The sequence below is a fragment of the Fringilla coelebs genome, assembly GCF_963513975.1.
Source record: "Fringilla coelebs genome assembly, chromosome: 9".
In the NCBI taxonomy this organism is placed as follows: domain Eukaryota; kingdom Metazoa; phylum Chordata; class Aves; order Passeriformes; family Fringillidae; genus Fringilla; species Fringilla coelebs.
The window spans coordinates 4,307,642-4,325,098 of NC_140067.1; the positions used below are offsets into that span (position 1 = coordinate 4,307,642).

General features: G+C 45.2%; 1 protein-coding gene across 1 annotated transcript in view; it reads left to right on the forward strand.

The window, feature by feature from the left end:
• The window catches only part of PLPP3 (phospholipid phosphatase 3), a 43,210-nt gene that overhangs the window by 13,483 nt on the left and 12,270 nt on the right, over nucleotides 1-17,457 (forward strand). The window contains exons 2-3 of the mRNA XM_084211874.1: nucleotides 11,024-11,181; nucleotides 16,310-16,593. Of these exons, the coding sequence (XP_084068000.1) occupies nucleotides 11,024-11,181; nucleotides 16,310-16,593 (442 nt within the window). The remainder of the gene's footprint in view (nucleotides 1-11,023; nucleotides 11,182-16,309; nucleotides 16,594-17,457) is intronic.

Below are 17,457 nucleotides of genomic sequence, written 5' to 3' on the forward strand. Positions count from 1 at the left end.
AGTCTTTTGTCAGAGAAACTAACAACTGTTGTGTTTTCCTACAGGAGATGCAGTTTTGTGTACATTTCCCCTTCAAAAAGTAAATTATCACTTTCAGTTACCTGCTTCCTCAGCTCCCCCAGCTGCTCTTGAAGCTTCTGCTGTTATTGTTTTGCTACCTGTAGGAGTAAGAGGGTGCAAGCAGGAAAGCCAAGTAGAGAGTGCAAAAGGTGCCTCAATTTTATAGTTTTTCTCCTTGGAGCAGAAAACCTCTACTTTTTACAAAAGGAAAACACAGTAGGTGGTTTAACTTGCAAGCCCTTGGCCCATGCTCCAAGAGATGTGCATTTCCCTGCAGATGTGGTACACAGTGTCAGCAGGATCAGGCCCACCAGTGTGTGGCCCTGGGAACAGGCTGGACAATCCCAATTTTACTGCCAAAACCTTGTTTTTATATGATAACTTGGAAAGAGGGGAAAAAAGGCCAACTTAAAGTAATAATAATAATAATAATATTAATAATAAAAAAGCATGGGCTATTTGGCACGCCGGGTGTATAAATCTCGACATTAGCTACCTGTGAATCATCCAGCAGCACGTTAATTGGTACCCCTCAGTAGATGAGGATTTGGCACCGGGTCTGCATGTAATTACAAGCCACACACAGAAGGACACAGGCAGCTAATGAACTCCTGCCAAACTCCAGCTCCGCTCCTGCGGCTTTTGAAGCCCGCTGGTCTTTCAGCGTTTTGTATGGTAAGCACTGAAAGGCATCAAATCGCTCCTTTGACAGTGCTTAGAAAGGGTTGGTTTGTTGAATAACCCAGTCCCTCCAAAGCCCCAAATCTGAGAACTGGAGCATCTATAGGCTCCTTTCTCAACAGAGCAGTAAATAGGCTGGAAATAGAGGACACCCCTGAGGAGCTCCTGCCTTGCTGACAGGAGCCAGAGGGCTCTGGTTGCCACGATGGGCTGCAAGAAAAGAAACTATTTCCACTTAAAAAATACTTCAAAACAATCCCACCAATGGGATGCTTTTTGTTCCCAGGCCCTGTTGTCTCAAACTGAGGCTGTGCACAGCATCTCTCGTGGGTTTGCCCATGCACTGGAGTTCTGAGTGAGGTGGTAAAAAGGGTTTTTGGAGGGTTTCTGCCCTGTTGGGAGGGCAGGTTTTCATGGGGCTGGGTTTGGAAGGTCGTGGTGCTTTTTCATGGATGTTTTGTTGCTGGGATGGGATTTGAGCCTGAGCCCTTCTCCTCCTCTTTTCATGTCTGAGGTGACAAAGGGAGTAGTTGTTGAGATAAAAACAATTTCCATGAAAACCTGCGATTTTCAGGCAAACATACCAGGCGGGTTTCATGGCAGTACCATGGTGAGGAGGAATAATGCAGCTTGGCACGAAGCCCTTCCAAATAAAAAAAAAGGGGGGAGGAGAGGAAACAGAAGAGCCTTTGTCAAAATTAACTGCAATAAAGAAAAAGGGACTCTTATTCCCTTGGGCTTCTTTAACCTTCTTTCCTCAATTTATTCACACGTTCCTTGACAGCAGGGCACAGCATTGTTGCAGGAGGCTGGAAATGGAAATTGGGAGTTGTCCATTTTTGGTTTTAAAAGGCATGGTACATGTTGTGTCGCTTGAGTCAGTGTGAATAGAGCCTTGGCCCTCTCCTGTGCCATTCAGATGTGGCCCAGTTCATCCTGTCCCTTAAAGAAACAGGGTTATGGGATGTCACCTGGCTGCAAAATGCAGCTCTTATGGGCCAGGTGCATGGGAAAGGGGCTGGGGTGACAAGGTGGCTGTGCCCACCCTGCCTGGCCCTGTGCTTGCAGAACACGGTGATGAAGTTTTCAGTGTTACACTGAATTTGCAGAATTGTCAGTTTCTTAGAGAGATGAAAGCACTCTGAAGTCTGAGATGGTGTGTGGCACAGAACCATGCTGCCCCCAAAAAAATCTGTTTGGCTTTCAGGGGCACAAATAATTCACAGGGGCAGATGGGCAGGGTAGGTAAATCCTTGTGTGCAGCACAGGGTGGACACTTCTGTCACTGCAGGTGATGTCTTGCCTCCAAAATACCCCATTCCCAGCTGCTTTGCATCAAAACTTCTGTGGGCAGGGAGGTTCCTTAATCAGCATGGCCAAGGCAGCAGTTGGCATATCTCTTCCTTCCCCTGCAAAGTCTCCTTTCCCTGTAATACAAAGCTATTTTAATTAGTACTGTGGTTTTTATTTATTTTTTTAACATTACCAGCACAGTCTCAGATATATCATGTATTGCTATACATTAGGATGCCACTCAGTGCAGTCAAAATACACAGGAACAAGAAGAATGGTAATATTACACTTTTTTAACCCATTGATAAATAGGCAAAACCTTTCAGAGCTCTGCTCTGGGGACCACCAAGATCAACCCCCATCACTTTAAGGGCCTTTGGATCACTTCCACCCACGTCTCTCTGCCTTTCAGCACTCTGGGCCGTGCTTTATGTCCTGGAAACTCTACCAAATCGCGACTACCGAGGGGGAAAAGCTTCATTTCCAGTTAATCAAGGGAGTTGTGTAATACCATTTTCTCCTGGGGAACTTCCAGAAAAAAGAAAGGAGGAGAGGAAGGGGAGGGAGAGAGGGGAGCATTACATAAAGCAAGTATATTAAGAGGAAATAAATTATGAATTAAAAGTGATTAGTGAACTTTTAAGGAAGAGGTCAGAAGTGCTTTTTGGAATACAAACTTTTTAAGCTTCCAGTGCTTGTATTGGGTTACAGAGTTATAACCCAGCCTTATTTGTGCAGGTGGCTGCTGCTTCAAATCCGAAGAAGGATTTTGCATTTACAATAGGTACATTGACAGAACTGGGTCAAAAAGCTACTGGTGGCAGGCTCAGGGCTATGGCCAGGGGCTCTGCTGCCTCCTGCACAGGGGCAGCTGCTCCCAAAAACATGCTAAATTACAGTGGCACTGCCTGGCCATGGTGCTCAGGAAGATGTTTAGGAAGTTCAGTGATGAAGTTTGATGAATGTTTATTTAAGAGACTTAATGTTGACTAGGTAAACTGGCTTTATTTTGCTTCATATGGTTTGTGTCTTTACTGAGTTAAAAATAATACACTTTTGTTGGCTGCATTACATTGGCTACAGTTTTATATTTCTGCCTGGTCTTGTTATGGTTTGGGGTGTCTGTGCAAAGAGGAGGAGCCAGGGCTTCTCTCTTGGGGTGTTTGGAGGCAAGAAGCTGAGATAAGGAATTTTTGCTTGCTATTTTACGGATTAAAACAGCACCTACAGCTCACAAAATTTTCCTTATGAGTAGAGGGCGATGAATTGGTTGGATGGGGCCCTGAGCAACCTGACCTAGTGGGTCATCCCTGTGCATGAGTTGCAACTAGGTGATTTCTAAGGTTCCTTCAGACCCAATCTTTTCTATCATTCTGTGATTCTGTATGAGCAGAACAGAGTTGGGATTACATGGGGAAATATTAGCGTTCACCCAGCCAGTGGGGTGACAGAGACAAAGGGGAGCAACTGCTTTGCTCAGCCACCAGTTTGGCAGAAATCCCTTAGATTCCCCCCAAAAGGACAGGGGTGTTGAGTGTTGCTGGGGCTGGGCAATGGCCTGAGCCCTTCCTCGAAGGCAGAGCCCAGAGGAGTGGTGGTGAGAGGCTCGTTCCAAACCCTGCTGACCAGCAGAGCAAGCCCTGCTCGCTCCATTTGTAGTTGGAAACTTCACAGTCACCACAGTGTGTTGTTCACACAAGCTGTTGGCCTTCACCATTGCAGAGTTAGCAGGCACATCTTGATTTTTTTAAATTTATCCCCTCTCTTCAAGCTGGGTCATTCTAGGTCAGCCTTGTCATATCTGTGAGACTTCCAAAGCACATGGATGTGCAGAAGTGCCTCAAAAGGTGTTGACACTTGGGGGTTTTCATGGGTGTTGCATTTTATCCCTTCCTGTAGACAATGGGAAATGATGGCTTTGTTTCCATCAAGTTTGGCTGGAGCTGGCTCTGGATTCCTCTTGGTAATGTTTTTTATATTCACCCTCTCCAGATTTGCTGTTTCCATCCTGTTCATCTGGAGCTGGCTCTGAATTTCTGTTAATATTCACCCAATCCAAATTTGCTGGTTGGCCAGTCTGGTTTAAATCTGTTTTACCGCACAAATGCAGAATTTTTTAAGGACCTACATATTGTGGCTTGGATAGGACCTTTTGTTCTTATTAATGCTTTCCAAGGAATTGAAAATAAATGTGCACTTTAATATAAAGGTTTTTTAATGCATCAGCTCACGCCAAACTCCCATGAAGAACAACTCAACACTCTTTATAGAATTCCCTTCTCTTTCTTCCTCTGTATGTGGTCCTTATCTTTGAAAATAGGTGACAGCTACTCACTAAAAGCACTTTTTCTCCCAGAAAAAAAACCAACAGTGGCAGCATTCCTGTTGATCTGGAGCTCTTGGAGCGTGAGGCTGGCACATTGTGCTCCAGCCACATGAGGAAGTATTTCTACTCTTGGTTTCAAATCCTGAGGAATTTGCAGTGCAAGAGGATAATTTGGCATTTGGCTTAAAGTATTTGTGTGACCAAAAACCTTTTTGTAATGATATTCTCTCATGATGGCTGGGTTAATAAATATGCTCCAGGTTGCACAAGGGGGGGTGTTAGCCACAAAGGATGAGTGTCATGGAATCATGGAGTGATTTGGGTTGGAAGGGACTTAAAAGCTTGTCTTTTTCATGGACAGGGACACTTTCCACTAGACCAGGTTGCTCAAAGTCCCATCCAACCTGGCCTTGAACATTTCCAAGGATGGGTTTGGGCAGCAGGTAGAGACTCCTGTCACTTTTGACACCGCCCTTGGTACCTTTTAGAGGCACTTCTCAAATCCTCTGCTGCCTGGGGTCATCAGTGTTACGTGGTTGTCCATGTAGAAAATAAATATTTTTTGCTTTCTTCTTGTTTGCTATTGCACTAACAGGCATGAGAAGATGTTTTGCCCAGTGCTCCTGATTATCCAGTTCTTACTAAAAACAAAGAAACAAACCCCCAAAAAGTAAGAACCCAGAAAATACCATCTAAGTAAAAATGAACCTGTGTCTGCCACTAGGAAGTCTTTTAGAATCTGTAGCGTCTGGTGGACCTAAAATGTTGGGGTTTGCTTTGAAGTTCCTACAATTTAGCTGAAAAATAATAATAAAATGAACAGAAATGCCATTCTCTGCATAGGAAGGATGCCAGAGAAATAAATATAGATGGGGCAAATATTCATGACAGTTACATGAACAAACCTACAGTAAGTAGAAAATTAACTGATTTTAAATTTGTACTTCCTTTTCTTTTCCTTTTTTTTTTTTTCTTTTGTTGGAAAGCAACCCATTGTGCCCAAGAACTTTTCCAAACAGGTCAAATCAGAGAAATGCAATACATACTGATCCTTGTTTATGGGTTCTTTAGTACTCTAAAGCAGGTACCTGTTTTACCGTAAAGTCTAGGGTTTGTTTGTGTGGAGAATTTTCTCTCCTCATGTGTCAGCTGAGAGTAGTGGAACTGTAATCGAGCTGAATGGGAATCTGTTTTGCAAACAGAAATATTAGATGTGTTTCCAAAATACAGGCAGATGCACAGATCAGTCTGCTGGACTGCTGGAATCAAGGTGAGGAACAATTAAGACTGTGCAGGTAGTAAAATAGCAGAGCTGATGGTTAGCCCGGTTGTCTCCTTGTCCTAGTGAACATGTGGTCTCAAATATCCAGATTCAGTCAAAAAACATAGGGATGGAAGCACATGACTGATGCTTTAAAGACCTTTAAAAATCTGAATTTATTAGCTTGATCCAGTCTGCAGTAGGATCCTTATTTTGGCTGATACTGGGCTGCAGATCTGGTCCCTTGAGATTATTTTTTTAGCTGACCATGCTCCTCCTATTCCTTCAGATACACCCAGTGCTGGTGCAGAGCTGGCTTCTGTTTTGATTGACAGCACATCCCTGATACGGCAGAAATGTGGAAATACTTTGATTTGTTGGGTTATTAACTTTTATTTATGTATTTATATATGTATTTATACATGTACAGTGTAAGTTGGCATCAAGAGTTGATCGCTCTCACAGCAATTGCCAAGGCTGGCCTTGCAGTGCTGCAGCTCATCTCTCAAAGTTTTGGGAAGCCAACTTTTAAAGCCCCAATAAAAGCCTACCGTAGGCTAATCTAGTTTATATGTATTTTTAAATATGTACAAATATTGTAAACCAAATAAGGTTTATATGTACCCAAGATCAGCCACTAAGTACTTCAAATAGAGAGCCTGTCTCTTGTAGGTACCCAAATATTTACAGTGTGACTTGGGTAAGGAATTGGATACCCCACTCAGCCCTGCCAAATTAATTAATGGTCTTTTTCACTTATTTAGGTAGATGTCTGATCTAGTAAAACCCTAAGAACACCCAGGGCTGCCTGGATAGTGGCAGGCAAAAGCATCATGGAATACTTGTTAGAAATTACTGTTGCTTTGTTGAGATAGCCAGCAACATCCCACTGACCTGCAGGGTTAAAGAACAAAGATTTAACAGGAAAAAAACCCTAAACCCCATCAAAACCAGACATTTAAAAAGGAGAAGGTGGTGATTTTGCTTAATTTGGTGGAAAGGTGAAGGCTGGGCTGGGAAGATGAGAGTGGCTTGGGTGGGTCACTGCACAAATGCCTCTTGCCTTCCTCTCCTTCCACTTTTTGATGAGTGGCCAATGAAAGCTTATCCCCTTTTAAATTTTTTTTTCCTGCTATTAAATCTGCACAAGTGCTAACTTTTCAAAGACCCTGAGATTCAAAGTGCTGTACCCAACACAGAGCCCTTTTTTCTCCTGCCTTTGATTTTTATGCACATTTCAAGCTGGTCAGAGAGTACACGGGGGTTTTGTTTAGGCTTGGTGCTGGGGTTTTAGCTTTCAAGCTGCCAGCCTTCCCAGGATTATTGCCCATTAACTGCCTCTTCATAAAGGTGCTGACCAAAGAAAGGAATATTTTTTCCTTGGTGCTAGACTTCCAAACTCGATTGGCTTTATTAAATGGAAAGACAAATAAATTTAAACCCTGCTCTGAAATACCTTAGCACAGGACACCAGCAGTTAGAGGTCACCAAGTCACTTGGACTTCCTCCCAACAAAAGCAACATCATTTTTCAATGTCCAGCCCCACAGCATCCCGCAGTGCCTCACACAATTCCTTAGTGTCCACACCTGCTCCGTGCCACTCAGGGCAGGGCTGAGCCTGTTTGGATGGGGCAAGATCAGTCCCCGAGAGAATTCTGTTATGGTTTGGAGCCATGTTTGATCTCTTACAGCAGAGCTGGATAAAAGCTTGTGCTTGGGATTTCCTTCTTCTGTTATTAAAGCAAAAAATCCCTATTGTACAAGGAGAAGAAACTTTCCTTCACCTTGTGGAGGATGTTACAGGTCAGAAGGTAATTTCAGCACTGTTTACCTTTGTTGCATTGGAAGAAGCAAATCCCTTTGTTTTATGCTTTAGTTTCCCATGAGATGAGGATAGCAGCCCTGCTCTGGTTGCACAGCTCCTTTTGGATGTGCCAGCATTGTGTCCATGCTTTAGGACATGCCTCACAGGCTTCTGTGTCATTTCTCATTAAGGAGGTAGGTGAGGCTCTTCTGCAGCATTCCTAGAGATTTTGCAGTTGGTCTGCACATGACAGAATGACCAGACAGTACCATTTTTGGATAAAAGTGAACATCCCCAAAATCAGTGTCATTTTTCTGCCTGCCCTGTACATCTGTAATTTACCTCAGTGCAAGTCACTGTTTCCTGAAGTGCACCTCTTGTATCCTCAATAGTTTGGTACCAGTGTAGGGATGGGAAGTGGTGGAGGTTGAAGACTCAGCACCTTTATGGGGTTCAGCTGTTCAATCTGTAGATCTGCAGCCAGGGATTATACACACTGTGAATTCCCTGTTAAAATGCTGACTCAGAGAGGCAGACTGGGGCAGGAGAGGTGATGAGGACAGATGTTCCATCCACACAGTATAGCCCTACTCTGCTTGCCTTCCCTTTCCAAGGTGTGTGGGCTGTAAGCCCCACTTCTGGATCCTTTTGCCTCAGGCAGATCTCTGAGTGTGAATAATGTCTCTGTGGTGTTTTGTTTGAGGGATCCCAAAGGCATCTCTCCCTGTGTTTAATTTTCTGTCTTCTTCCAGACTTCCCTCTGTAGTGTTTTTTCTGCAAAGCCCATGCTCTGCCAGCCTTTTGGCACCACTGCAGGTTTCTCCATGCTGGAACCCCCTTGGCAAAAAAAAAAAGTGGGTGGTGACCTAGTCCCTCAGATAGGCTGTCCTCCAAGAAATAACCTCGTGGAAGAAGAGCCATCTTGATAACAATTTATTGTTTGCCATGGGCTGGGGTCTTCTGTTCCTTGGGTGAAAGAGCAGCCTCTTACCCAGCCCTCAAAATCAAAGGCGTGTTATGTCTTCTAAGTAATATTCACTCAGTTATAGGGAGTGTGTTTATGTTTCTCATGTTAAAAAAAGGGGAGGGGAAGGCAAAAAAAAAAAAAGGGAATCTGAGGTTAGTGTTTTGCTGGAAAAATATCAAGACTTGATTGGCAATATCCCACTAAACCACAAGTTTGTAGGAGAGAAAACAAACCCATTGGATTTTCCAAGCTATGCCTATGTGCTTTATGAAAATGTGTCCCATACAGGTCACTTACACTCTTATTATAGCTGTGGCAAGTGTACATATAATTGAAACACGGAAATACTACCCCATGCTGCTCAATGAATGAAGGAGAAACAAATCTTTATTATTCCTGGGTTCACAGAATATATAGGAACACTATTGTCTCTTTTTTTTTTTCTAATGTATTTTTTTTAATTCTTTTTTTTTTAGGGCCGGTTTTAGCTTTCAGATGTATTTTATTGTCTGTGGGAACATGTGTTTTACAGACCTGTCATGTGAAAGCCATTAGCAAGAGGAACTGGAGGAGTAACAATGAGCCACGTAACCGTGGTGTGTCTGCTGCCCGAGTTCAGCCCCGCGCGCGCGGAGCCGGATCGCGCCCGGCGACGTTAGCGCTTCTCCCCTGCCGTTCCTCACCAGGAAACCTAAGGATTTTTTAAGTGGCCCATTAAAACAGGATTGCTGGCATCACAGGCAGGCTTCTAGGGCCAAGCTGGCTGGGCATCAAAACGGTGAAATTGTGGAATGAAGATCAGCTGGATTCACGCGAGATGTCCGGTTTTATTTACCAAATCTGAGCTGGGCGGGCAGTTCTGGAACTGTTCCTCGCTGGTTCACACATGTGGTGGAAACTGTCCCGCCTTGCCAAGCAGCTCAGGGCCCAGAACTTGCCATTAACCCATTTCCAGAGTTTTTGAGAGGATCTGAAAGGGGCCCTGAGCAGTGACCTAGACCACTGTGGAGTACCTGAAAATTTCACTTCACTATGTGTTGTCCCTGCTCACAGGCAGTGGGTTTTTTTCTTAAGACTAACAAAACTCTGTAGTAATCCTGGCTTAGACAAACCCATTAACATATAGGAAAAGCAGCCAAAGTGGATTGCGCAAAGTGAAATCCAGAGAGTGGTTCATGTGGAGAACATGGGGAGCATTATTTTGGTGACACTTCTGAACAACGTGCATGGTGCCCTTGCTAATCACATCTAGCAGATGGTGTTCGCTACAAATGTGCTGTGGACAGCTTTGGGTCGGACCCAACAGCGCTTCATTTTTTATTTATTATTTTTATTCATTTTAGAAGGAAAAAGCCTCTGATGTCTTTGACTGCTAGCTGTGTAAACAAACCCACAGATACTTAAGCAAGTTAGTGGTCGACAAGTATTCCCTAATGCCTTCTGTAGGATCTGGGTGTGAGACCTGTTGTCTTGGCCCAAGGACAGCTGGAACCACTGTGCATTTGTTTTTTCCCTTACCTGGGTTTCGCTCTGCAAGTGGGAGGAGGGTTTCCTGTACCTTGTGGCTTGTGATTTACTCTGAACATGGGTTTCAGGGAATTTGGGGCTTGGTTTTGTGGGGATGTAGTGCTCCTCTCGATGATGGGCTTAACAGCAAGCATGGATGGGGAAACTGAGGCAAAGGGAAGGAGGGTGCCCTGCCCAAGGTGACATTGTGGTTGGGAAACACCCTTCTAGGGTTGAGGCAGTGCTGTATTTGTCTGAAAAACTTAAAAAAATGTGGGGTTACAGATGTGCCACAATTTCCAGGTGTGCCCCCCATACTGTATGTCCTGACCCATGTTCTTGAGCAGATCTGCTTCCTGCCTGCTGCAAAGATCCAACCAAGCTGTCCAGAAACGGGAATCCTGCACAGAAGGTTCCCAGATAGTACTAAAAACCCAGATTTCCCATGGCTTTATTGTGATTGAAGGTGAACAGGCTCGGATGGGAGTTCATCAGCTTTTGTGAATGCTCTGGTCCTTGCATGAATGGGTGTCCCACAGCTGCCCAAAGCACATGGTTGGTGCATTAGTAGGTACAAACAGGAAACTGTCAATACACCCTGTAAACACAAAGAGGACTGAGCCAAGGAAGGCTTCAAAGGCAGGGAAGCGATGGGGATGGAGAGTAGCTGGCCGGGGATGGAGAAAAGCCCTGCGGATACTGGATCCTGCCGTGTTTGTTTGCACAGCTCTGGGCTGCTCTGCCCGGCGCACTCGGAGGAGCATCGGGCCCTCCCCGGAGGAAAGTGCCAGATTGGTTTTCATGGCCTTTTGCAGAGGGATTGCTCCAGGGGTCTGTTCCTGTAAGTTAATATTTGCAGTGCACAGGGCTTAACTGGAACCAGGCTGCGCAGACATCTGATAACCATAACAGAGGAGATGCTTTTTCCCTGCAAGAGCAGCTTGGAAAAACAAATCCCAATGCTATTCCCTTTGGAAAGATAGCAATATGGAAAGAAAAGCACCAGGAACGGTGATGCGTGGTTCACAAGGGGTTCTCTGGTTGAATCTTGGGGTTTTTTGGTGAGCTGCTTGTTTTTGCCTGTGTTGCTGATGGGTTTGGTTGTTGTCTCCCCTTCTTTGTAGCCGGGTTGCCTTTCCTCATCATCGAGACAAGCACAATCCAGCCCTACCAGAGGGGCTTCTACTGCGACGACGACAGCATCAGGTACCCGCAGAAGAACGTGGAGACCATCAACGACGCGGTGCTGTGTGCTGCAGGCATCCTCATCGCCATCCTCGCGGTGAGTCCCACCTCCAGAACCTCCTCCTCTGTCCCAGCAGGGGCTTTTTGGCACCTCTTTGTCCTGCTAATGCTGCCACGGTGTCTACCGGAACACATCTCCTCTGCCGATTGTTTGACTTTTGTAAGCGTGGAGTTTCAAATATTTACAAATGAAAGCGTGTAATGAGAGGAATGAGATTACTCTTGAAGCCTGTAAACAGGCCCAAAGCTGTTTGGGCAAGTCTGTGAGCTTCACAAGAACTTTTCCACCCTCCAGTAGGAGTTCAGAGTAGAGGCAAAAACACTTGAGTGTCAGTAAGGACTTGGCTTGGTTTGTCACTATTCAAATAACTCGTGGTATTTGCCTATTTTATAAGGTTTAAAAAACAAAGAAAGGATACATCTTTTCAGCTAACCAGTGCCTGGAAAATTTAACAGGTTAGTATTAGGTTTTTAAGAGATTGCATATTACAGCCATTTTTAAAAGACAATTAAAACCTTCCATAGGGAGCGTGTTCCCAGAGTCCTCGCTGTAAAATGTAGTTAATGTCCCACCTTCCCAATGCCTCTTCATTTTCCCTCTGCCAGTTTTTCTAGAGCTGTGCTAGGAAATTGCATGGCAAGAGCTTTTTATGTCAACCAGAAAACTGAACTCTGCCCATGATTTGCGCCTTCTGATGCCCAGGTGTGCCTGGTCTGGGGCAGAAGACAAGAGCTGTCTCCAGGTTGTTGCTTAAGCACTTCCAGCTAAGATGAAATTCCCCTATGAAAAGTACCTACATTTTTTTTCCCTTGTCACCTGCTGCCAGAACAGCTCAGGTGCTTTCCCAGAAGTGCCACCTTCCTCTTGCTAATTCAGCTGGGAGGGATGGAGATGGAGAGGTCAGAAGCGCTGCTTCTCTTTTCACCTTTCCTTTCATGGAATGTCATGGGCAATAGATATTTTAGGATGACACAGTGCCTGCTTTGGTAATACCCCATCGTCAGCCTTGTGTGATGTGAATATCTCCATCATTTCCTCATCTCTCCATCATTTCCTCATCTCTCCATCATTCCCTGACCACATACACGCACTCAGGAAAACAGATCCCCAAAACTGCCCTGTCCTTCTGCCCCCTCCCTCCTCAAAACAAGATCAAAAGGTGCCAGGCCCCCAATTCTATAAACGCAGCAGAATTTCACCCTGCAGGTGAATGACCCCTGAGTGTGGAAAAGCCATAAAAATGAACTGAAAAAGCCTCTCATTTTCGCATTACTGCCGGAGCTATCGGCATGCCAGCTCCATGCAGAGTGTGCTTCTGATCCCTAATGAGGCAGTGGCAAATACAGGAGTTGGAACAGAAACTGGAAACATAATCAGCTGCCTGTGTGATCCATCAACTCTCTACCACGAAATAGCAGGTCAATTAAAAGAGAATGAAAATCCCCAAAGAATTGGATGTTTCTGCCCTGGTTTCACTGTGCCCACAACAAATGTAACTTAATAAGGTAAATTCAAAAGCTCAGTTATTTGCTGTTGAGTGACACAAATGGCTAACGAGGAACTGAAGCAACAGATTTCTTTGCTATGGCAGCCTGCATGGAAAATTCAAGTCAGCCTGACCTCCTTTTTCAGATGTAACCCAGATACCAGAATTACTGTAGCATAATAGGAATTCCTTCCAAATCCACAGAGCACTGAGTGTGCTCCTTTGGAAGGCAGGGCAGTGGTCATGAGCACTTCCAGGGAGCTGGCTTTTGGGATGGAGCAGCCAAAATTTCACGCCCTCGCTTCACGTGGCGTCACAGGCAGTCTAGCCTGGGGTAAAAAGGTCCAGGTCATGTTTTAAGTGGCTTGAGGACACCCAGAGAGTTTGTTAAGTAAACGGCAGAGGAGAGACCTTTGCTTCCTTCAGGATGGGAGAGGATATGCATTTGGTTTTAATATCAGTGTATTCACTGACTTCAGGCAAATTTCCATGCAGATGGCACTGGAGAGGCTCGTGCCCCTGGGCTGTGCACCTCTCTCCTGACTGCTCTTTGTACTCCAGAAGGTGGTTGATGTGATGTTGGTGGTCCCTTGGATGGTGGGAAGGGGAAGGTGACGCTCCTGAGCTTTGGAGGGGAACCACTGCTGTGGTACCACGTCCCCACACCTGATAGGTCCTGAAGGGCTATGAAAAATGCCTAATTAAATTAATTTGCTAGGTGATCTAAGTGACACACCTGCATTAGCTGGCTGTTTTATGGTTGAAGGTGATATGCTGCAATGTGATTAGCACAGGGAATGTTACACCAAAAGCAAGTGGCTAGAAAAGCTCTAAAAGTAATTGCAGGCTAATTGGATTGCTGGTGATAGTTTATAATAACAGTAAAATGGACTTGACAACTGAAAGTCTGCAGAAAGCATTCACAGACAGAAAAGTTTGATGTTGGCTTCTCTCTAGTGACCAAATTTTTGAATATGTGTGCCAGGGAATTGTGCCCATCACCTGGGAATGGCACATGTCCCATGTGGATGGCTTGCCAGGAGTGCAAGGCATGAGAAGAGCTTGATATCTTTAAAACTTGTTTTCTTTTCAGGATGTCCTTCCAGTCTGTGCACATCTGTGCTGCATTAGGTTTTCACCGTCCTGCTTTATCTGGGATAGCACTGCCAAAAAACCAAGTTTACCCAATTTTTAGCTTCTCATTAAGTTGATCCATGGCTTTCACTAACTGGGGAGGGTTCCTGGGTACCCAGCAGCATTTTAGTGAGGGAGTGAAGGCTCCAATTTACAATCTGCTACATGTGTGCAATTACCCAGACCACCAGCGGTGAGAGAAAAATATTAATCCCCAGACTTTTGTTGGTCCCTGTTTAAAATGGTCACATGCCTTTCCCCAGGCCAAGAGCCTCAGGTTTGAGTGGATCTGTTTGTGAGTTTGCAGTAATGGCACATCTCCCAGTGTCAGATATCATCCTTAATTTGTCTGGTCTTCCCTCAGTGAAAGGCACGAGTTTTGAGCCTCAGAGCTTCCCTTCTTGTGAATTTAGGCTTTTGGGAGTGCAGGAGCCTCTGTGTCCATCCAGGACAACCTCCCTCTGCAGGCCTCACACCAGTAGATTTCCTGTGCTGGAACAGGGTTCAAAATGGAGATGAACCATGGTCTTTGGAGACTGTGAGGATTAAAATGATGCAGCTCCCTAAACAAGCCTTGGTCACTACCGGATTTCCAAGAGGAAATCTCAGCTGTGACGTGCAAACCCCAAGTGGTGGTGCAGCCACTCAGAGAATTTCTGTGCATGGCAGCAGAGCCTGCTGTAGCTTGGCATTTATTTTCTGTTATTACAGTTGTATCTATCTCTCTTTGATAAAGCCTGCTTAGCTGCAATTTCAGCTGCCTTAGGTCAACCTTTGTTTTTCCAAGCCCCGGTACGAGTGAGTTCAAACAATGATACAGCTTCAACTCTTCTTAGTCTAATTGCCATACTTTTCCAGTTTATTAGTTTCCAAAGGTTGTGCCAAGCTTTTAAAAAAGGTAGGCAGGGGAGCCTCGTCTCCTGCTTATGGCTGGCAGGCTGCCACGCCGGGAGGAACGTTGCTGGCTGCTCCAGAAAGGGATTAACATGAAGGCATTTTTCTTGACAGTTAATTTTACATATCACAATCCCCATGACTACAGAGAGGCAGGGACAAGGGGGCATCCAGAAATAAAAAACAAACCCCACAAAACCTCTGCCTCGATTTATTACTCAGGTATAAAAACATTTAGAGTAATGAATGAAATCCTAAAGCTGTAAATCTGGAGCTTAAAATTTAGGTGTGTAGCATGACGGAGAACAATTTAAATCTTTGGCTCTTTGGGAGAAGTGGGACATTTGGACTTCATTTCACAGCCTGATTTTCATTAACCTGCCTCTTAGGAGTCATGAGTGTGAGAAGTTGGATCCTCTGCTCCCTGACAGTGATTTATGGCGGTACTGTCAAACCTCAGCACCTCTGACACAAGAAAAACATAATCTGCTGCCATGTGATGGCAAGACACCTTGAAATGCCCCAAAATAGTTGGACTTTTTGGAGGCCTTGAGAGGTCTGAATTGGCTCTGCTGGCAACAAGTTTTGGGCCAGAATCTGAAAAAATTTGGGGCTTTCTGTTTCTTCCCTTGTTGTGTTAATGATTTTAAGAGAGGAAGATAAGCAGGATGTGGGTTTATTTTCCTGCAAAATCAGTTTGATAAGAGGGTGGTGGGTCTGGCCTCTTCTTCCCAACACACACTAATTCTTCATCTGGTTTATGTCAATTTTCTTCTCCCACTATGCTGGGGTGTTATTTCACTTCTGTAAAGATATGCCAGTGTGCTAACCCAGAATTTGTTTCGTTTATTGGATTTTTCCATAAACAATATGCCGAGCACTGGGAGGGATGAGGGGGAGGATGGAGAGACCCTGGGCCATGGCTTCTCCTTCTTCACTCCAGAAGCAGATTCCTGTTTGGAGATCCCAGAGCTGTCTCAGCCCTGCATTCACACCCAGCCCTCCTTTTGCCTGTTGGACCCCTGGATGCTGAGAATTTTAAACTTTCTGTACTGAAAGGCACAGACCCTCAAGAGAACGCAATATTTGACCTGAGGCCATGGAGAAGGCTTTTAAAATTGAATGATAGAACTGGGATTGTGGGTGTGGAGTTTGAATAGGAGTGTGTAATATCACAGGGTGGAAAACTTAGAGTTTAAGGTTTTAGAATATAGCAGTATATATGGGGCAAGATGCAGGTTTTAGGGCAGTGGCTGGTCCTTTTTCTTCACCTTCTTCTTCAAGGGTTTGGGTGGTTTTTTTGTAATTGGACAGAAAAGTCCACATTGCCGGACATGATGGATTGGTTATTGGGTTAAAAGTAAAAATAATCTAGGTGTCATTTCCTACTTGGATAGTTTAGCCCTAAAAGACCTTGTGGAGAAAGATAGTTAGCCATTTTGTAGCTTGTTAGTAGAGTAGAACTGTAGAACTCACAACTTGTAAGACAGTAAAATAGATAAGAAATAATACACATTTGAGCCTGAATATAAAACACCATCTCCAGAGCTTCAATCCCAGCCCTGCCAGAGGCAGAAAGGAAGTTAAAGAATTGACGTTTGCCCAGCGTTTTTCCTGCTCTCTGACCTCTCTGTTGTGCTTCCCTCGCAGATCATAACGGGAGAGCTCTACCGCATCCACTACCTGAAGGAGAAATCCCGCTCCTTCATCCAGAACCCCTACGTGGCAGCTCTCTACAAGCAAGTGGGCTGCTTTGTTTTTGGCTGTGCCATCAGCCAGTCCTTCACAGACATTGCCAAAGTGTCCGTCGGGCGCTTGCGGCCGCATTTCCTGGCGGTTTGTGACTTGGATTTCTCCACCATCAACTGCGCCAAGGGAGTTTACATCCAGAACTACACCTGCAGGGGGAGTGACAGCAGGGTGCAGGAAGCCAGGTGAGAGCCCCTGGCACCAGGGCCAAGGGTTGCTGACACTAAATGTGGCTCGGGGTTCTCTGTCTGCAGTAGAGGATTTGAATCTGAAGCTGAGAGTGGGGTTAGTTTGGATGTTAGGATGAAATTCTTCCCTGTGAGGGTGGTGAGGCACTGAGTGAGGGTGGTGAGGCCCAGAGAAGCTGTGGATGGATGCCCCATCCCTAGAAGGCCATCGAGGGTGGAGATCTAAACAACCTGGTCTAGTGGAAGCTCTCCCTGCCCATAGGAGGGGGGGTGGAAGGAGCTGGTCTTTGATGTCCCTTGCAGCACAAACCATTCTAGGATTCTATGAAATGCTGCTTTTTCTGCAAAGGCCATAAATCCGTTTTCCAGTGGGCAGCAGTTTCCCTTGGGAAGTGTGGCACTCAGCTGAACAATATTTCTTTTCCTTTCTCTTTACTCCTGCACTATTGTTTCCCTGAGCTGCTGCTCTCTGTGGGAATTCACCCCCAGAGCTGAGCTCATGGTGAGCAGCCCGAGCTGTCCCATGTGTCACAGCAGAGCTTCTCCTCAGGAAAGGCTCCACCACACAGGCAGGGCTGCCAGTGCCTCCCCTTGGAGCTCTATCACATCCATCAGATGCCCAATTTTGACTTTTCGGGGGCACATTCCACACACTGCAATCAAGCTTCTGGAGAAGTTGCTCTCTTCTCATTTCTCCAGGGTTTCCTGGTTATTTGAGGCGAGATGATGAGTTATTGGGCTATCCTGGAAATAACTGCTGTCCCCTGAGTAGGCCAGGAAGGGACAAACAATGCAAGCATCCTGTCCATCCGTTTGCTTTCTGCCTCACCGGCAGGCAGGGCAGATAACAGGGCTTTTATA